This window comes from Neovison vison, chromosome 1 (assembly GCF_020171115.1).
Source record: "Neovison vison isolate M4711 chromosome 1, ASM_NN_V1, whole genome shotgun sequence".
In the NCBI taxonomy this organism is placed as follows: domain Eukaryota; kingdom Metazoa; phylum Chordata; class Mammalia; order Carnivora; family Mustelidae; genus Neogale; species Neogale vison.
The window spans coordinates 107075008-107098357 of NC_058091.1; the positions used below are offsets into that span (position 1 = coordinate 107075008).

At 33.6% G+C, this 23350-nt stretch overlaps 1 protein-coding gene across 1 annotated transcript in view; it reads right to left on the reverse strand.

Annotated features, from left to right (window-relative positions):
* Positions 1–23350, reverse strand: part of EYS (eyes shut homolog) — a 1652430-nt gene that overhangs the window by 1133536 nt on the left and 495544 nt on the right. Inside the window, 1 exon segment of the mRNA XM_044253753.1 lies at positions 18053–18174. Coding sequence (XP_044109688.1) covers positions 18053–18174 — 122 coding nt within the window.

The window sequence follows — 23350 nt, forward strand, 5'->3', positions numbered from 1 at the left end:
TAATAGGGGAACCTTTGTTTTACAAACATCTCCTACCTTCCTGCTAATGATCCTTCTGCCTTTTGTGTCTCCAGACCCTATCCTTCTCCTTAGCTCATTTAAGACTCCTGTTGCCTGACTATCTTGGAATTTCCATGTCTGTGTGAATCCCCATATGGAGGAAACTAAATTTGTTTTTCTCCAGTGACTCTGTCTCATCTCAGTTTGATTCTTAGTCTAGGTAGACCTTAAACAGCAGAGTAAGTTCTTCCTCCCTAACAATACATTCAGTATACGTAATATGGGGCAGCCAAATGAGAGTCTGAGGAATGGGGTTATTTCCTCCTCCGTGGTTCACCTTATCTCTGGACTTTGAATTAAATGAGCTGGGAATTTTGTTATCAGTTAAGCCAGTCTGAATCATATCTTCTGATATTTACAGTTGAAACCCTCTTGTTGGGTCCCCCAATAATGGGTCCATGGTCAAAGGAGTGAGACTGATACAAAGCAAAGGTCAAGGAAAGCTTTATTTCATGCCAAGCATCTAAAATCAAACTAACCGGCCAGGGACTGTCTCTTGCAAAGAGGCGACCCCTCCCTGCCTCCCAGACTAACTTTTATAGAGCAAAGATCGTGTGGTTGGGCCTGGCCACACAGGTGGCCAATAAGATTGTAACACAGAGAGAAAGCTGCATAGTCATGCTAGATCACATACAGGTGGCCAATTGAACTACAATTTACCCTATAGTAGACATTTGAACCAGCCCATCACCTTGGTCAGAACTGGCGCCCAAAAGGCAGGGCCCACACTCCTTGGTAGCTAGGGAGACAGTACGTATGCTCTACTGATTGGATGTCTCCACCTGACCCCACTAATCCCTGCATTCGGGCTGTTATCTCCACCTGACCTGATCTACCCCTGTATTTGGGCTTTGTTACCTGGGACTAGTTTCCTGGACTTGTTTTTTAGTAAGTTCCCCTGGGGGGGTGCAGGGTCAATTTAAGTTTTACTGCATAAACAACAAAATGGCCGTTCAACCAACGTGGTGCCGCTCTGGCTAAACAGGCCCTTACACTCTAATATGTGTCTAAGAATTATATATTTCTGGGAAATAAAAATATTATTTACAAACACTTTAATATGTTGCATTTTTTTTGCATGTGTTTAATCAATAAGGAAAACTCATTAAAACTATTTTGATAGTTCAACTGGTATAGCAAAAACTTTTAGCAACTAGTTCAAAATCTTCAGTTTTTTAAAGATCACTGATTGAAATACAAAAAGGGGTTGTTTTGGGGGCATCTGGGAGTCTCCATTAAGCCTCTGCCTTCAGCTCAGGTCCTGATCTCAGGGTCCTGGGATCAAGGCTGGTGTCAGGCTCCCTGGTCAGCCAGGAGTATGCTTCTCCCTCTTCCCTGCTGTGCTTTCTCTCTCTCTCTCAAATAAATAAATACGAAATCTTAGGGAAAGGAAAAAAAAAAAAAGGCAGTTGCTTTGCCTGAGGGAATGAAAGTAGGACTTTAAGTCTAAAATCAATGCACTCTATAGACAAAAATATCTACAGATCCATAATTAAGTTATTTACAGCTGGTCCCTTTGTTGACATGGCAATGTCTGAAATATAGACACAAATATACAATCCTAAGTTTTATTTAGTTATCCTGTTCTATAGTTCAGGTGCTATAAAGTGTAATTTTGATTAAATAAGTCTCATTCTTTCTGACTTTAAATAATTTCTTGAGCCAGTTATAGCCCACTATTATTAAAAAGAAAGTCATTCCTAAGTCATCTGAAGCTCTTTAGGAATCAAAGCCCAATCATGTTTTTTCCATTATTTCTTCAAAAAGAACAACTGCCTTAAATTTGGTTTATCATTTCCAGATACTTCTTTATAATTTTATCAATGTATATATTTTTAAAAAACAGTTTTCTTTAGTTTTGTGGAATTTTTAAAATTTTAAATGTTATTATGTATGCTATATAATAACTTTTTCTCATATCCACTTGCCTTCTTCTGAATTTGCTTTTTGATAAATATCTCAAGATATATAAAATCATAGACATTCTTTCTTTGGTATTGTTAAGAAAATATACTCATTTTCAATGTCTGCCAGAACACATCTTGATAAAATGTGACATTTTGATGTGTTAATATATTCGTAATAGCAAGTGAGATTGAACTTTAATTCTAACATATGTAACAATAATCTAGGCAAAATATTTATTTATTTACTTACTTCCCTAAATCTGGCTGAAAAGTTCTAAGAAATATAGAGATTTTGGAAATGCTGGGAAGTAAAATTTGAGATGAGAAAATGGAACAGAGGAAATTAATATTTGTGAATTTCTCCTATGTGCAAAACTCTGGGACCATATGCATGTTCTATCAACAAGACTAAAAAATAAGCACCATTCTTATGAAGACTCCAAGTTACTGAAGAACACTGGGTTAAAAATGGCAAGGTTCAAAGTGTATCACAGACTTAAATATAAAATGCAAAACCATATAACTTCTATTAGATAACATAGGAGAAAATCATAATCTTGGGTTTGGTGATGACTTTTTAGACACAACACCGCAAACATAATTTATAGAAAAAATGATAAGTTGCATGCTGCCAAGGAGCAAGAATTCCTCTCCACTTCAAGGGTGGAGCTAAACTAATAGTTAAATTGATATAAAACAGGTTAACAAGAGAAAAGTTAACTTAATAGTATACCATTAGGGAATCCACACAGACATGGAAATTCCAAAGACAGGCAGAGTGAGGTATACATGTCATTCTGAGCTAAAGACAAGAACGTAGGGATTTGGAACTTCAGAGGAAAGGAATGCACTTCACAGGGCAACAGGAAGAGTAGGTGTTTGGTAATTAGATGCTTGCCCTATCATACAGATGAGTCACTCAGATAAAATTTATCTCTGCTAATAACTCTTATTCTAGGAAAGACCCCCAATTAAAATTCTTCCCTTGTAGTTAAGGAAGGGGCAAAAGTTTCTCTTGAGCCCCTAGGGTCTCAACTGCCTTCAGCTCAGAATAACGCTCACACCAAAGTGGCCCATCTTGGAGCAGCCCGCACTTGGCCCCTACGACTTCATTAAAACTGAAAAATCTGCTCTGAAAAAGACACTGTTAAGAGTATAAAAAGATAAAGAACATACTAAGAGAAAGTCATTATAAAATACATATCTGAAAAAGGACCTGCTTCTAAAATATACTAAGAACTCTTAGAACTCAACAAACAATTCAGTTTAAAAATTGAGAAAAGATGTTAACAGATACTTCATCAAAGGGGATATAAATGAGAAATACACCCAGGAAATTATGCCCAACACCACATATTGCTGGGAATTCCAAATAAGACAACAATGAGAAGTCACAGCATACATAATTGAGTGACTAAAATCCAAAACATGGATAGTATCTAATGCTGGTAGGGACTAGAGACAACAGGAACTCCCATTCCTTGCTGGTGAGAATGCAAATTGGTACAGCTACTTTGGAAGATTGCAGGCAGTTTTTAACAAAGGTAAACAAACATAAATAAGCTTACCACAAAACTCAGCAGACTCCTAGACTTAGATATTTATCTAAATAAGTTGGAAATCTTTGTACGCACATAAAACGTGCACCCACGTTTATAGTAGCCTATTAGTAATTACCAAAAATTGGAATCAATGAAGTCATCCTTCAATAGGTAAATAGATAAAAACCAAACAAAACACCTATAGTATATCTATATAATGGAATATTATTCAGCTATAAAAAGAAGTGAGCTATCAAGCTATAAAAAGAGACATAGAGGAAATTTAAATGCATACTGCTAAGTGACAGAAGAAATTGAAATGCATATTACTAAGTAAAAAAAAAAAGTCTCAAAAAACTACACAGTATCATTCTATCTATATGACATTCTTGAAAGGGCAAAACCATAAAAACAATAAAAAGATCAGTATTGCTAGAGGATCAAGGAAGGGGAGGATGAATAGGTAGAATACAGAGATTTTTTTATGGCAGCAAAACTATACAGAGATTTTTTTTATGGCAGTAAAACGAAACTATAATGGTGAATGCATTTATCAAAACCTTTATAACTATCCAACACAAAAAATGAAGCCTAATGTAAACCATGAACTGTGGCTAGCAATAATGTGTTAATATCAGTTAACCAGTTATAATAAATGTAGCAAACTAATCTGAGTTAATAATAGGAGATACCATATTAATGCAAATTTTTAATAATAGGAGAAACTGTGTATGTGAAGGGGCAAGAAGTTATATGGAAACACTGTATTTTATGCACAATTTTTCTGTAACCCTAAAACTGCTCTAATAAAAATAATAATAAAGCCTATATAAAAAATATTCAGAAAAAAATGGCAGGGCTAGAATTTGAACCAGATCAATACCTGATCATTGAGAAGACAAAACCTGAAACTGCATGTGAACAGAGAAGAAATAATCAATCCACTAAGGATACATTAAAATAAGAAAGTGTGAAGCCCAAACATAAGATGCAAATTAACCAAAAGAATGTGGGATTCTGAGAACAGTCAAAAACACGGATGAAGTGGTTTCAATAATTAAGCAGAGCTAGACAAGGAAAAATTCTCCTTTGCTTTTCTTTCCTTTTTTTTTTTTTAAATTTATTTATTTTAACAGACAAAGATCACAAGTAGGCAGAGAGGCAGGCAGAGACAGAGGAGGAAGCAGGCTCCCTGCTGAGCAGAGAGCCAGATGTGGGGCTTGATCCCAGGACCCTGAGATCTTGACAAGCTGAAGGTAGAGGCTTTAACCCCCTGAGCCACCCAGGCGCCCCCAAAATTCTCCTTTTCAAGAGATCTGTTTCTTTAAAAGAAAATAACTTGAATCAAGTACATAATTTAAATGAAATGAATATCAATACATGTCTCTCTAAAACTTGGTACTAGAGGATGGATGCACTGACTGAAAATAATAAGACAAAGGTCCAATAGCATTCTAAACCATAAGCAAATATGTGGCAATCAGGACAAGAATATTTAGTAGTTATTTAAAAAAAAAATACATTTCAAACCAGATTTTTTTTTTTAAAAAATGGCTAGGTATATGCACATTTTTTCATTATACATTAACTGAATGAACAGTCATTAATTTATTTATTCACAAGCCTTCATTAGTTTCTTGAAGCATGCAGGATACTTGGTGTACAATAGCATTCTAATGAAATAAAACACATTTGCCTAATTCTAGCAAGGGAAAGGGACATAAAATAAAGAAATGGATTTAAATAACCTAAAATTGCAAATCATGGTAAGTCTGGTAAGAAAAGACTACGGGATATTAGATTGGGAATAAGAGAGGTTTACTATAGACCATTTTAAGTTGATATCCAACTCTTAAGGACCTCAGGGAAAGGGATGAGAAAGAGAAAAAATTGTAGTATATGAGACAGAAGGAATAGCAAAACAAAAACAAAAACAAAACAAAACAAAAACCTTCAGTGTGTTTGAAACAGTGAAAGAATACTAGTACAAGGTTTGGTGCTAGAAATTAGAATTATATATATATGAGTATTTGTGTGTGTGTGTATGTACACACAGATGTTTTCTCCCTTTAATTGTTTTTAATTAAAAAATATTTTGAGAGCCATTTATATTTATTATTTTCTTCTAAGTTTATGATACATGCTAAAATAATAGCTGTGTTCTCATTACAGTGTAAGTCAAGGATTATTGACATGTCAGAATACCACAGAAGTTTTGGGACCCCTCTGCCTGCCACTTTGCCTGCTTGTGCTCTCTCTCTGACAAATAAATAAAAAAAAATCTTCAAAAAAAAATACCACATAAGTCCTAACCTCCAGGGTATTATAAAGGAATATAGAGAAATGTTTAGAATCCTCGTAGATTTTATGTGAAAAAAAACCCAAAAATCACATTTCATAAGACTTTTGTTTAACTTCTCAAAATATTTCAAGTGACTTCAAGCCATAAACACAATCTCTTTTAGGAAAAATTAAAGTACAAACATAATATTTTAAACTTCTGAAAAAGGAGACAGATCTCTAAATGATCAGTATTAGCAAAGAATTGTTATAATAGGGTATGCATTGTGGTTTACTTTAAAAATCAAGACTAAAAATGAAGAATATTTAGGCTATACCAATCTTAAGTTCTCACAAAAGAAAACATGTTTTCTTCTGAAAAGAGTTTTTTTTCATACTGAAGTAAAAAAAAAGGTATGCTTCAGTTTTTTAATATGGGACATTGGGAAACATAATGAGGCATGTCTTCAAGTATTTGCAAGAGAAAATAAATGTTTAAATGAACATATCTTAAACTGATTCTGCATGAAAACTGAGAGCATAAAGTAACATGGTAACTTTGTGGAAAACAATTTTTTTGACTACCTCACATAATATGCTCTAGACAAAGATCTGGGAGAAAAATCATGGAACGGATTTCTAACTCTTATTTAAGCCTTTGTTACATTATGAGTTGTCTTATTATTTTGGAAACTGCTGAATCCCAGCGTGCATTGGAAATATTAGCAAGTTTTTTAGCCAAAAATATGTGAAAAATTAATTAATTTGACAAAACATACCTAAGATATGTTAAATATTTTAATGTTGTTATAGGCATCTAATAAATATTTACTAGTAGATATTTCACTCTGAAGATATAATCTTTTGCAGCTAACCTAACCTGGATAACGAAAACACACCTAGAGTAAAATATCTGCATATTTACTATTATAAGGTGCATTTAGGGAATGTGCATATCATCTTAAAAATTTCCTTCTCTATATTTTTAATGACAAACAATACTGTATTGGAGAGGTGAGAATTACTTTTAATCAAAGTCACATCTGCATTTATGCTAATTTTGGAGTAAATGACCCTCTACAAAGAAAAGAAACAAGCATAAAGGGAACTAACGACACAGATTTCCAATATACCAAAAAATCTGTCAATTTATCTGCTTGACCAATTCATACGGAATAAAACAATTTTGTATAATAAATGTAGATTATATAAATTTTCAAAATTAAACTTATATTGAGACTCCTCAGTATCACAAAAAGCATAACATTGAACAACTATTTTATCACTCAGAGGGAAAAGAACAGCAGGTGACTATCAAATAATGGAAAGTGTTGAGTTCTGGAGAAAGAAGTACATTCTATACCACTTCTGTTAATAACATCTCATTGGAAAAATCAATTGATCTATATAATTTGGTTTTCTCATGAATGAAACAGGAATGATATCAGTACATCACCTGGCCACAGTTATAGTAAAAGGTAAATTAGAACCAGTTATAAAAAATCTTTGTTAAAAAATAATATATGGGGCGCCTGGGTGGCTCAGTGGGTTAAGCCACTGCCTTCGGCTCAGGTCATGATCTCGGGGTCCTGGGATCGAGTCCCGCATCGGGCTCTCTGCTCAGCGGGGAGCCTGCTTTCCTCTCTCTCTCTCTCTGCCTGCCTCTCCATCTACTTGTGATTTCTCTCTGTCAAATAAATAAATAAATAAAATCTTTAAAAAAAAACAATATATGGATATAAGTTTATTTTTTGTGCTGGAAAGAAATGTATTGGGTTTTTTTTTTTTTTGAATAATTTTCTCAGAGATTATTACAAAAGCACAACTTTTGAAAGTCCAATAAATAGAGGGAGGAAAGAGGGTGGAAATGATCTATGAAGAGACACAGGAAATTTTCTAAATTAATGGATATGCTCTATATCTTGATTTTGGTGGTATTTACATGGGTAAATACAATTGCCAAAACTCTTTTAATTGTGTATATAAGATCTTTATATATTTTTTAAAGATTTGTTTATTTATTTGACAGAGAGACAGTGAGAGAGGGAACCCAAGCAGGGAGAGTGGGGAGGGAGAAGCAGGCTTTCCAACGAGCAGGGAGCCGGATGCGGGGCTCGATCCTGGCACTCTGGGATCATGACCTGAGCCAAAGACAGACACTTAATGATTAAGACACCGAGGTACCCCAAGATCTTTATATTTTATTATACGTAAACTATACTCTATTTTTTTTTTTTTTAAGGGGACACTTGGGTAGCTCAATCAGTTAAGCATCAAACTCTTGATTTTGGCTCAGGTCATGATCTCGGGGTCCCAAGATTGAGCCTGGACAGGGTCCATGCTCAGCAGAGAGTCTGCTTGGGAATCTCTTTCTTCTTCTCCCTCTGACCCTCCCCCTGCTCTCTCTCTCTCTGTCAAATAAATCAATCAATCTAAAAAAAAATTAAAAATTTAAAATAATTGAGTACTTATGTAGAGGTTGTTTCTCTCCCTTTTTAAGATTTTATTTATTTAGGGGCGCCTGGGTGGCTCAGTGGGTTAAGCCGCTGCCTTCGGCTCAGGTCATGATCTTAGGGTCCTGGGATCGAGTCCCGCATCGGGCTCTCTGCTCAGCAGGGAGCCTGCTTTCTCCTCTCTCTCTGTCTGCCTGCCTCTCTGCCTACTTGTGATCTCTCTCTGTCAAATAAATAAATAAAATCTTTAAAAAAATGATTTTATTTATTTATTCATTTCAGAGTGACAGAGAGATCACAATTTGGGGGAGGAGCAGAGGGAGAGGGACAAGCAGACTCCCCACTGAGTGGGGAGACCAACATAGGGTTTGATCCCAGGACCCTAAGTTCATGACCTGAGCTGAAGTCAGTTGCTTAATCTCTGAGCCACCCAGGTGCCTGGAGGCTTAAAAGATTGCTCTGTCTATTCCCTAGAGAAAAAGGAAAGAGTAAGAGAAGATAAGCTACTTAGAAAAATGAGAAAAATGCAGGGAACTTGTATACTTGATTATGCTGTATTATTATTATTTTTAAGGACACAACTTGAATTCTGATTAATGACCTTTTTAGAAAAAAGAAAATACAGAATTTGCAATATAAAAGATTAATATTTACATTCTTTCCCTTTTTTCTGCAGTTCAATAAAAAATAATTTCATTAGCAAAGCCCTTAACTCGGGATTTTATATTTTGTGCCTGCCATAATCATTGCTCTCACATGTAATATCACATCTGAGACAATGACTGGTAGTTTTAATTCATTTCCAATGAGCTATTTTTTGTGTATTTGGATTATTTTGTTTTTATTCTTTATTTTTCTTCAATTTTCAAATTTCTAGGGCTTTGCATAAAACAAGTCAACATTAAAAAAAATAACAACAAATGTTATAGACAAGCAAACAAACCCATTCTAAGTCAATAACACTTTTCATTTAGACTTTTATAAGGGTTTTATATGAAATAATGAGATAATCTCATGCAAGTATTTTTTCTAATTATTGCTTTAAATAATAATAATCTTTAAATATGTTCTTACACAGCTCTGTGAATAAAATTCAAGAGATTTTATGTATAACTATGCTAAATTATAGAATTCTGGGCTGCTACATTTATATAAAATGTTTTAATATCTGCACCTGGAAGACAGTAGGGCATTATGATTTGAATTGTGTCCCCCTAAAGATCTTGGAAGTACTAACCCCTAGTACCTGTAAATTAGGTCTTTGTAAAGGTAATCAGATTAAAGTGAGCTCTTTAGGGTGGGCCTTAATCCATTATAACTGATGTTTTATCAAAAAGGGGAAATGAATAGAGACATGCACACAGGAAGAATGCCATGAGATAAAGGCAGAGAATGCAATGATAAAACAGAAGCTAAGGAACACTCAATATTGGCAAGCAAATTAATACAAAGTGTGTAGGGGGAACTTGAAGCTAGGAAACGACCAGGAACTTGATTTATTCTGGAAAACAACACAGTGCCAGATAAAACTGTCTTTCCTCCTACTTTTCAACCTGGCTTTCAATGAAGTAAGAGAGCTCATTTATTCATTCAAAAAATGGCTTTGAATATGATTTTACTTTATCACTATCTTTAAATAACATAATACCATGCCTTATGTAACATAAGAGCCTTACTAAAAGTACAGTGATTTTTTTCCAATCCATCCTTTGTACCATTGTTATCAAAAAGCAATTTTATTTAACCAGTGAATTCTAAAGCCTATTTGTAAAGTTATAATTGGTCATAGGATGTATTCACCTGTCAAAGAAAGTATACTTACTCCTTGAGGGTTTTGTTTTTTTTTTTTTTTTTGGATGAAATTGGAACTATATCAGGTTCAGACTTTTCCCTTGAGAGAAGGATAACTATTTAGTCTTTCATAAATTCACTGGAACCACTATGATGGCTGTTATCCCTTGGGTATTGAGGGGTAGACAGTGACAATATACGTATGATTTCATATTAAAGGTCAAAGACCAGTTCAGAGTCATCTGTAACCATGAAATTGGAGTCACACACACCTCAGTCTGATATTTAGGTTTGCCACTTTGTAACACTGTGATTTTGCTTAAGTTACTGAAAATATCCAATTCTTGGTTCTCTCCTATGTAAAATGGGCATCTACAAAGCCTCAGAGAGATTTTATTCTAGTACAAAATGATACAAACGAGAAGTGCCTGTACATATAGTCTCATCAATAGCTTGTGTGTATGTAATACTACATCTGTCCACAAAAACAATTTGATAAAATCTATCTAAATCTTGAAGGTTGAAGCACTTTGATTTGACATTTTCAATTCTAGGAATTTATTGTCCAAATATACAAATAATATATACATGCAAAGAACCACCCATAACTAATTTCCCCAAATAATAGTTTATACTGAAAAAGATTAAAAATTGCCTAAATGGTCACTATGTTATATTCATAAAATAAATTATGGTTTAACTATCTAAAAAGATGGTGAAAGGTCTACATACCAACATGTATTTTGTTCAAAATTCTGGTTTTCATAAAGGAAAAATCTTCCATCTGCTAAAGATGAATATTGGATTGCCATTGCCTGGATTAAAACTCTGTTATGATCTTAACTTTTATATTAGTAGTTATTTTACTTTTATTTTAGCAGTTTGGACTCCTATACATAAACTAGGCAAAACAGAAACAATTTTTGAAAAGAAAAAAAAATCTCTAGTAAAAAAACATAATTTTATATTTTCACTCAATATGCTAAAAACATGTTGATCAACATAGATTTTTACTTCTACTTATTAAATTACAAACTTTTTTTCAGTTACATCTATAAAAAATTTTAAATATTTCCTTATAAGAAGCATAAAAGTTCTAATATATAGTGTTTCATAATTTAAGACATCTAGGATGCATTTACATAAATTATCAACTGAGAGGATGGAAAAAAAAATCATATGGGCAACTGGGAACGAACCTTCATGTTGTCTGAAAGTCTACTTTGTAGTGTCCATAAGAAAAGCAGGCCAAAGCATCAACACGGATGCCAATTACACAGACAGCAAAGAAGCCAGATGCTGTTGGCAAAACATGCTCCAGAGTGTGGCATCTGGGTCTAATAACTGCCATACAGAGCCCCATCTGTAGCTAAAGCTGTTGACTCTGCTTTGGGGGAAGAAAAATCAGAAATAAAGAAGGCAGTTAAATTCTAAACCATGCCAGGAATAGCAGAAGGCAGGTTGCAGTCAGCATTCAAATTACATCCCTAGCCCATTTTGCTTTTTAATGTCTTGAAACTGTGTAAACACTAAACTACGTTAACTCCAGTTGTTTAGAGATGATCGCATACAGGTAAGTTCAGTAACTCAGAACACACAGATTACTTAAAGAGATTTGAAATTTCTGCAAATATTCATTTTCCTAACTCTTTTTCTTCTCAGGGAATACAAGCATAAAGTCAATGAAATACAATTTTCATTTGATCTATTAAAATGTATGCTATGTTAAGCACTCATTATGGTGTGCAATGTGAATTTCTTCAAAAGCATGAAATTTAAGAATCTTCACTGAAATTTCTGATGTATCCTTGGGACTGACTCTTCACAAAATGAAGTAAGAGATTCTTTGTATGTTTTATTGAGGGTCCTGAAATTTTTGATTATGAAAAATCTGTGAGAAACCTTCAAGAACTCTAAACTTTAATTAAACTCTTTCTTAATTACAAAGAAAAATGTAATTTTTTTTAGTGGTCTCCATTTACTATATACACAAATATATTAAAGGAAATGAGTTAATATCAATATGATCCCACAGATTCATTATTAATAAAATGCTGCTCTAGTCTTATTCATACATATATTTTTGAAAATATGATAAATGTTGGGAATAATAAAAACTAGTGATACTTAGAGTTTAATACACATCAAGAAATAAGCGAAATACTTTGTGTACAGAATTTTATTTAATTATCATCATAACTCTGTGAGGTATAGCTATTATTATTCATACTTTCTGGATTAAACAAAACAAAACAAAACAAAACAAAACCCTGAAAGCTTAAGGATACAAATAAAATTCCTTAACCCAATTCACACTAATCGTTAAGGACAGAACCAAACTTGATATCCTATATCCAGATACTCTGACCCTAAAATTCATGCTTTCTCTTTCCCTGTCTCTATCCTCTCTCTCTTCCATATAAATAATATAAAACATGATTTGGTATAATCACTTCAAGAATGGCAGAAGAAAGACTTTGAAAATCCACTCTTCCTTAAAAGAAAAAGAACACTGGCAACATGGTCAAATCAACTTTCCCAGAACCCTAAATAAACTAAAGGCTTGCAAAAGTCTGAGGAGTGTTTATTCAAGAAAAATGGTTGACTCTCATAAGCATAGACACCTCTATAGTGGTTGTTTGCAGTATTCCCATCCCTTTTCTCCAGCTCTGGAACAGACTTGAAAACCAATGGCACTGCAGTTATGGCAACTGTGAAACCAACAGCCTAACATCCACTGAAGAGCAGGACAAGTTTGGAACTCACCCAAAAGGCCTTTCCCAGGAATATCATTATTTCATTGGTCTGGTGACTGTATGAAAAGTTCCTTTTCATGAATAGACTTTAGGAATAGACATTTTCAGGAATAGACCTGACTCAAAGCTTACTCTTTTCAGAAAGCCTAATATAAAGAGTATTTATTAATAACACTGAGTAGTAATTGCCTAATATTTTTGCTGTTTGAAGTGACGATTACAGACAAGGCTAAGAAGAGGCTGACCAATATACTTTAAATAAAAAGTGCTGAGTGAGATGTTCATAGAGGTCTTTGAAAAGCTAGACATATTCTTGGGTAATTAGAAGACACGACAACATGAAAGTCTACACAGGTCTAAGAAAGGTAGGAAAAGACGTTAATCTCTTTTCTCTGACTGACCTTGAGCCTCTGTGCAAGCAGATACCGGAGAATAAGGCAGAGTTGTGAAATGCCTGGCTGAGTACTGAATGCATGCCTCACCATATATAAATAGTAAGGCTTATTAGTAGACATAGTAGTTTGAGGAGATTATAGAAAATCTCTGTTAAATCTTTAGTTGAGGGGCGCCTGGGTGGCTCAGTGGGTTAAAGCCTCTGCCTTCGGCTCCGGTCGTGATCCCAGGGTCCTGGGATCGAGCCCCACATCGGGCTCTCTGCTCAGCGGGGAGCCTGCTTCCCCCCCTCTCTCTCTGCCTGCCTCTCTGCCTACTTGTGATCGATCTCTCTCTCTCTCTCTGTCAAATTAATTAATAATTAAAAAAAAATCTTTAGTTGACCATTAGATTAGCCAAGTTGAGACTTGAATAGTCACAAGTGACAAAGAAAATGATTTATAGAACTATTTCAGAAAAATCTTTAAACAAATAACAGCAGAAACAAAGAATTAAAAAAAAAAATACAGTAACAACCGAGAAGAAGCAGGATCTGATTTCCAGATTTGCCACATTATACTATTTGAAAGGTCAAGTGTTCATAAAAAAATTATAAGTCATACACAGACAGACAAGTATGACACATATATAGAAATGAAGCAACCAGGAGAAAGTATCCCTGAGGAAGTCTTGATAATTGGACTTACTTGACACAGATATTAAAACAGCTAAAAGAAATGTGTTCAAAGAAAATCAGAAGCCATATCTAAATAATTAAAGAAAGTAGAGCACCTGGATGGTTTAGTCAGTTTAGCTTCTGACTCTTGACTTCTACTCAGGTTATGATCTCAGGGTCCTGATATTGAGCCTCTCCTCACATTCTGCTCTGGAGCCTGCTTAAGATTCTCTCACACCCTCTTCCTTTGCCCCTTCCTCCAATTTGCATGCACACTCTCACTCGTGCACTCTCTCTCTCTCAAAAAAAGGAATAGATAAATAAATAAGTATGAGATTGATGTTTTGCCAATTTGAGAATATAGAGAAATATCAATTATAAACAAGGACACAATAGAAATCCTGGAATTAAATGTATAAAAAATAAAAATTAAAAATTACTAGAGGGGTACACCTCTAGATTTAAGTTGGTAGAAGGAGGAAGCTATGCATTTGAAGATAAAATCAATTAAGATTATTGATCCTGAGGATCAGAAAGAAAGATGAACAGAGCCTCAGAGACCTGTGGGACACCATAAGAACATTAGCATACACATGTGAGAATTGTAGAATCAGAAGAGAGAGAGAGAGAGAGAAAAGACAAAATATTTGAAGAAATAAATGCCAAAATTTTCTAAATTTGATAAAAAACATTAATCTACACCTCCAAGAAGCTCAATGATTTCCAGATAAAATAAACTCAAAAACATAAAAAGCTATCAATCACATGATAATCAATCTGTCAAAAGACAAAGAATTTTGGTAGCAACAAGAGAAAATAATTCGTTATGCACAAGGAATCCTCAGTACAATTAACAATTGATTTATCAGAAAACATGTAGCCCAGATATCTTTAGTGCTGGAAGTAAAAGACTGTCAACCACAAATTCTCTATTTCTTAAAGTTATCCCCTAAATTAAAGGAGAAATTAAGTCATTTCCAGATAAAACAGAACTGAGAGAATTCATCAGCAGCAGTTCTGCCTTATAAAAATTAATAAAGAAAATCCTTCAGATTAAGATGAAAAGATACTAGACAATAATCTGAATTCACACACAAAAATAAAGTGCATTGGTAATGGTAATCATATGGGTAAATATAAAAGACAGGATAAAGGTGTTTTTGCTTATTTCTCTTTTCAATTCCTATTTGATTTAAAAGAAAGTGCATAAAACAATCCTATAAAATTGTGTTGATGTGCTTATAATTAATAATAGCCTGAGGAGATGGAAGGGAATGAAGCAACGGTGGAGCAAAGTTTTTGTATACTGTTGAAATTAAGTCAGTATTAACACTATGTAAATTGCTTTAAGGTAAGAAGTTAACTGTAATCTATGGGATAACCACTAAGAAACTAAGTAAAAATATATAGTAAAAATAAAAAGGAAACTAAAGTGTAATACCAGGAAAAACCTAACACAAAAGAAGGCATTAATGGAGAAATAAAGGAATAAAAAACCCTAAAAAATATAACATATTTAAGGGGCGCCTGGATGGCTCAGTGGGTTAAGCCGCTGCCTTCGGCTCAGGTCATGATCTCGGGGTCCTGGGATCGAGTCCCGCATCGGGCTCTCTGCTCAGCAGGGAGCCTGCTTCCCTCTCTCTCTCTGCCTGCCTCTCTGTCTACTTGTGATCTCTCTCTGTCAAATAAATAAATAAAAATCTTTAAAAAAAATAACATATTTAAAATAAAAGAAAACAACTTCAATAGAACTCTATTTCATTATTAATGTAAAATTTAAATTAAGTAGACATTTCAATAAAGGAAGAATAGACAGAATGAATTTTTAAAAACAGTAAATTTATATCTTATCTATAAGAGACAAGCTTCATATTCAAAGGCACAAACAGGTTAAAAATAAAAAGTTAGAAAAATAAATACTATGCCATTAATCATCAAAAAAGAGCTGAGACAGCTATGCTAATATCAGGCAAAATACACTTTAAGCAAAAAATGTTACAACAGAGAAGGACATTTTATAAATATTTAAATCTGTCAGTAACATCTAACAACTAGATCTTACAGCCTTAAGATCTAACTTAAGTAAATGAAGCAAAATGTGGCAGACTAAAAGGATTTGTAAATAATTTTACAATAACAATTGCAAACTTTAACTCTATAATGGCTAGAACAAATGGGAAGAAAATGCAGGGTATAAAAGACTCCATTGACATATAAACCAACTAGACCTAAAAGACCTCTACAGAACATTCCACATAACAGTGGAATATGCACTCTTGTCAAATATGCAAAGAACATATGTTAAGTTGTAACAGATGCCTCAGTAAATTTTAAAAGATTTAACTCATACAAAACAAGTTTTCTTACCATAATAAAAGTAGAAAACATATAGTGCTCAGGCACTATAAGCTAGGTTTGTAGCTAGCTCTTGGTGTTCTCCTGTTGAACATTTCAACAGACAATTTCACAGAACATCAAAATGAGACAAAGCTACTCCATGACCCTGATTAATTGTTATAAAGACAAGCCTGCCCCCAAAACATTTCTAAATACAGACAAAAACTTGAACATTATCTAAACCACAAGACTAGCCAAACATTCTATCACAGTTGTATGTCTATCATATTAACATGATTGATATAAATGGTTGCTGCCTCTTTAGAAATTTGGATTTTACCTCTGTCCAGTCTTCCCTTCTCCTAGGTAAGAGATTTGTTATGAATATAGATAATTCTTTCCACTTCCTGAAGGTCTCTTTATCCAAGTCCACTTTCTTAACCCCCCCAAAATTATATGTCAAAAACCCAAACCTCTAAATCCTTTCCAGCCCCCTTCTACTGAGATGCCACATGAATTTACATAGTGTGTGTTCTCCGTTATAGTAATAAGTTATTAATCCAATTTGTTTAACCACGGGCATGTTTCTGCTGGTTTTTGTTTGGAGGTGATTAACAGGCATAAATTATCTTAGGAAATACAGAAAAATCCAAATGCTAAAAAGTATGTAACAGAATCTTCGATATATACATTATATATTACACATTGTAGGTTATAATTAATAGTCATTTAAGAGAAAGAAAATAAGCATAGACAACTACAGGAAGTTTTTCTTTCCTAGCTCAACAGAAGTTGATCATTTCTCCTACAATATAGATGGAAAGGCAGTTAATACAAATTTGTGATATGTCTATTTTAAATAATTGATAATTCACAAAAAATAGCTTTTTACATTTTTATATATTTTAAAATAATGTCAACTACTGGCATTGTGAGTTTTCTATATTAAAAATTATTCATTTTTTTCTCTTAAACTATTGCCAGATATTTCAGAATTGTCTTTAAATGAAATAACCTGTCTACTGTTAATCAATCTGGATCTTATATCCTGCTTTAGTCACCCAAAATAAGAATATCTTTGACAAAATATTTGTCAAAACCCTTACATGCTTGAGATGATCTGAAATCATCAACTGTAATCACAAGACACGATAGTGTATGAGTTATTTTAGAGGATACTCTGAAGTCATTTTGATTTATCCCTGAAAAAATAATCATCTAAGTAAATTTGCATTCAATTAATCTGCTTCTGTGACAAGAAGAAAATCATTCTAGTCACAGTATACCGGTTTTGCATCTACTTGAGATACCTGGAGTTTACCAGACAAGTTAAAAATGAAAGCTATTTTATCAATATGTATTTGGTTATTAAACTTTTGGAATATTAGCAATAGTTATTCATAATTTCTATTTAAAGCTTATTTCTCACCTAGATACTAAGACAGTTGGATTAGGGAAAATGTGGACCAATTAATGTAAAACTGATCAATAATTCAGTGAAAGTAATCTAAATTCATGATAATATCCAGGTAATAAACTGAAAGTTTTAATTCAACATACCCATGAAGGAGTCATATGGTGGTACTCATTTTACATGAATGATCCAAAACACTGAGATGACAAAGGCATGTTTTAAAGAAATAAATGCATTTGTAACATGTGTCAGATCTGGACATTGCACTTCCAAGTTCAATCTTGTTTATAACTTTTGGACACACATTTCAAATAAATGTTGACACTATCTTGTCAGGAAATTTCTCTTCATCTTGAGATTATTATTTTAATTAATAGATGAAAAGTGAAAATAATGCTGGCATTACCCTAGGGCACTGAATACTCCAAGTAATTTTATGAAGAAAACAATAAATACATTACTCACTGATTGCTATTGTAGATGTCAGTACAGGTGGAATTGTTCTTACAAGTATTCATTTTGCAGTCATTGGATTCTTGTTCACAAAAACTTCCTTCCCAACCAGGTAAGCAGACACACTGGTAGCTCTAAAGGAATATGAAAATTATACAACCTTTAGGTTATTTCTTGCTATTAAGCCTATAATACAGTTATTATTCCTGGCTATTTTGATCTCTGTCAATTTATGTCTATTTTAATTCTTATAGAATGTTAATACTTCCCCAAAATTATTTTTACCACAGATTAAAAACTATGTGAACAGTTTCTTAAGTATTTAATTCAATAAAAATAAATATGTATTATGTTCTGGACACAAAACTCTTGGTTTTGTTAAATATCTTAATATAAAAACAGTGTATTAGTAATATGAGGTTAGTGATGGTGTAAAACTAAATAACTAAATACATAACTCAGCAACTAGCTCACGAGTTAAAAAAATATATAACTACAACAAATAAACCTTCTGATTGTTTTGTGGCATTATTTACAAATAATCTATGTCAATACAGTATTGTTAGTCAACTGAAGCTGCTAAACTTTGAATAGCGTTTTTCTAAGAGATAGAGTAAGCCAATAACAATATTCAAAATACTAAAACTCAAAATAATAAAATACTTTTCCAGGATTGGGAAAACAAAAACATCTTAAAGTACTGTGGGGCAATAATTTATATATTAGAAATACTTTCAAAGAACAGGGCTCTTGTAAAAAAATAGAATTTGGGTTTTTACATTTAAAGATTCTAGATTTAGAATAATGAAAAATACTAAAATCAATGTTAGCTGTTTTCTTAATCTTCACTCTTTCATATAGTAGCCACTAGCCACATGTGGTTATAGAGCATTGACATGTGATTACTATCAAATGAGATGTAACTGAATTTGAAGATTTAGTGTGAAAAAAGGATATAAAGCACTTTACTAATAATTTTATTACTTACATTTATAATGGTAATGATTTGAATATAAAGAGTTAAAACATATTAAAATTAACTTATTTTAACTTTTTCTATTGTGGCTGTTAGAAAATTTAAAACACACACACACACAGGTCTCATTACTTTTCTTTGAGACAGAGCTGTGCTAGGTGATGGCAACCCAGTTTCTCTAGTTGCAAATATAGTTAAGAAGTTTATCTAGTTAGATGCACATGTGTGAAGAGCAGGAGCTCTCTGAGATTAAGGAACCTCTTGTATTTTAATACATTCTAGCTTCTTGAGAGGTCTGGCACCTAACAGATGTTTAATACATGTTGGATGAACACATGAAAAAGAATAAATATGATAGTAAAAGAAAAAGACGAAGTAACCAGGATGGATTTCAAAAGGATTCTATGTTTGCTAGAGGTGAATAGCAAATTTGTTTTGAGCATTACAGTTAAACAACATCTTAATCAGAGAAACAAATTTATGCTCCCTGTATTTTCATTTAGATTACAATAATTCAAATGTATGAGCAGTGCCACTGAATATTCTGCTTTGGTTTAATAGGGTCAATTGGTTTGCTAAGGCTTGTGAGCAGCTGAAAAGCAGAGAGGGATGAGAGCCACCACATTGTCAACTCTGGGTTTTATTCTTGACATATGTGTTAATTCTCCAGGTTACTCATTAATACTATTCATGGTTTGCTGGATGTTTGCAGTAATTTTTTTCATGCATTGTGGCCCCTACATTGTTAATGTTCTCAATGAGTTCGGTTACATTTGGAAAGTTTTCACTTATTGTATTTGGCTTATTATTTTTCCTTCCCTTTTTTGTAAGCATTGATAAAAGACTTACAAGAAATTTGGTATAATGATTATATTTATTTGAAATGGAAGCAGTTCTATAGTAAGCAAGGCAAGTAAGTGTCTGCTGTAGGTAAATGCAGAAAACTACACAATTCAGTGATGAAACATGCATAAGTCTGTGGGACAATGAGGTGCCCTGTTCACTTTCTACAATGTATGAAACATCTTTGTGAAGACAAAAACACAAGTCTACTGTTGATTTTTATTTTGACATATCAGTAATAATTTGAAATTAACATGACAAGTGAGTCAAAAGCCAATCAAATATCTTTTCCATTAAAGCCATACATTCCTTAAAAGCTAATAATTATTGGTATTCTTGATGACTTAATAATCAGTAGAAAATTATCATCAATTTAATGGTATAATTATCATTAAAGTGTAAGGTACAACAGCAGTGATCTCTAGATATGATAAAATCTGTACAAAAAGGAAATATTAAAAAATGAGGAAAATATGGGTTTTAAATAATTAAACATTACAAACATAAATTTTAAAGAAAGCAGAAATGAATATGAACTAGAAATAACCCAGAGTTCAAGTATTTCTATTCATCCATTGCTAACTTAATTCAGAAGCATTTTTCTGAATTTAGACACTCTTTGTACAAGGCACTTTGCCATTCAACGTTGAAAAGTTAATTAATTCCAATAATTTAAAATAACAGTTAAAGGTAAAATACTATTTTTTAAACCATATTACCAAAAACCATATTGTCCAAAAATAACATCAAGAGAGTAACCACAGATTTAGGAACCTCTCCAGACCAATGTTGGATAAGTACAAAGAAAACACCTTGAGGGAGAATGAAAGATGAAGAGTAAATTTTAAAAGCAACTGAGGAATAAAGACACATTACCTTCAAGCAGCCAAAGACTAACATCTTATTTCCCAATAATAGAAGCAAGAACCTAGTAACAAATATTCTAACGGAGTGAAAGAAAATAACTAGGAGTGAAAGAAAATAACTATCAACCTAAAAATCTATGGCCAGTAGAAAATACCCTTTTGGGGAAAGGAGAATAAACACATTTTTAGAGAACCGACAGCTGAGAATTTACTGTAATGTTTAAGATTGTGGGTATCTGGTGACAACCAGCCAGGATTTCAACTATGCTCTGAGAATTATTACTATGTAATTATAAGCATGTTGTTTAATCTCAAGGAACATCAGAAATAATGGTACCTGGTTGATAAGGGTATGAGGATTAAATGAGTACCTAATATAGAACTTCATATGATATCTGACCTTCAGTAAGAATCCAGTAAATTTTAACTAAAACGTTCTACTGGCCTGAGATCATGACCTGAGCTGAAATCAAGAGTCAGACACTTAACAGACTGAGTCACCTAGTCCCTCTGAAAATGTTCTTTTATCCAGTGAATTATTCAGGTAGTCTGAACTATTCCTCAGTCTCTGATTCCTGCTTCTTTGACATTTTTCCACCTGGAATACTTTTACTTACTTCCTGCAAACCCATCTTTCCAAAGTTTATTCTTCCCTCAAGGTTAAAATGTCACATTCTAACTGAACCATGATCATTTCCTACAGTATAGTTTTCTCTCTCACAATTTCTTTATTATCTTTTTTGATACTTTTGAAGTACATGAGTTACTCATATACATATTCTGTTTTCCACTTAGTACTTATGATATCTAAAAATATTTTATTGTTTTTGTCTAATGTAAAATATAAATAAAAACATAAATTCTAAGAAGGAATGAACTAATGTTTTTTGTTCAGTTATCATCAACATTTGGAATACTGTTGATATCAGATGAAAAGAATGAATATTAGAACATAAGATATATATGATACTAATTGGTAATAATATAGTCATAGTGAATATTTTGTTTAGGAACTTTTTAGGTATTAAATCATCTCATTTTCCTAACAAGAAAAAGTATATTTTAAAATACCTTTAAATAAACCTTCATATAAATGTTTAATGAAAAACCATTTCTATAACTAAGAATTGGAAATTCCAATAAAAGAAAATAGGATTAGTTCCACTATAAAAAAGTGCTTATATATTCAGATCATTATATTTGACTCAATCTTAGTCACATAACTTATCTTACAAAAAATATTTCCTGTGTAAAACTTACTTTTAGGTTCCTGAAAATGTAGATACACACCAAAAGAATAAAAATAACATTTTTAAACTGTCGTCTTTTTCTGGAACATTATTCATATCTAGGCAAAAGAACAAAGATTTCTTTTTTCATTAATAAAATTTTTAAAAAATAAAGTAAAATTCATAATAAATTCAGTCCTTGTAACAATAAAGAGCTCTCGGGGGGAGGAGCAAGATGCCAAAGGAGTAGGAGACCTAAATATCACCAAGTCCCAGGAGTTCAGCTAGATAGTTATCAAACCATTCTGAACACCTACAAACTCAATAGGAGATCAAAGAGAAGAACAGTAATTCTAGGAACAGAAAAGCAACCACTTTCTGGAAGGCAAGATGTGCAGAAAAGTGAATCCAAGGTGATATACAGGAAGATAGTCCTCAGGGGGAGGGGCCAGCTCATGGCAGGCCTTAGAGCAGTGGAGCACAAAATCGTGACTTTTAGAAGTCTGCTCCACTAAGGGACATCCCCAGAAGCTAAGTAGGGGGTGGAGCCCTTGAGGAAATAGTGTGGTCTCAGGACCTGTGGGGTCACAAAAAGACCAGTGGTGTCTAAGTGTGGCAGAACTCCCAGATGTTGGAGTGGGGAAGCCAGGTGCACAGATGGAACCTAGGAGTGGGCTTTCAGCTCAGGATTATCTTAAACTGTGAACCAAGACACAGATGGACCACTACTCTTCAAGGAGGGATGCCACAAGCGGGACATCTGGGGAGATTCCCTCCTTCCTCCTCCAGGAGGAGCCGTGCAGAAGTGCATTGCAGGAATCTGCTGGGTTTGGAGACTCCAAACAGGGCCATGCACTAGAGACAGAAATGCTTTGCCACAGACTGGATGAGCACAAAATGCAGGCAGAGACCAGGAAGATGGGAGTGATTGACTGCTTTTCTTTGAGGGCACATTGAGAAGTGGGGCCACAAGCTCTCAGCTTGTCCAGGCTGGAGATTGGGAGGCTGCCATTTTCATTCTCCTCCCCCAAAGCTATATAGAAAGTGTTCAGGGAACAAAAGCTACTGAGAGCAAAACCAAGTAGATTACTTAGCCTGGCCCCTGGCAAGGGTGGTGTAATTCTGCCTCAGGCAAAGACCTTCAAGAATCATTGCAACAGGCCCCTCCCCCAGAAGAGAAACAAGAACATCCGGCCATGACCAAGCTTGGGATACAATTTCTTCTAACAGATCAAAATAACACTAAATATAACCTAAATCTAGTGCATGGCTTAGCTCTAGTCTCCAGCCTGATCACATCTTTCCTTTTTTTTCCCTTTTTTCAACCAACTTCTTATCAATTCCTTTTTAGAATCTTTTTAAACATTCATCTTTACAGTCATATTCCATCCCTTCA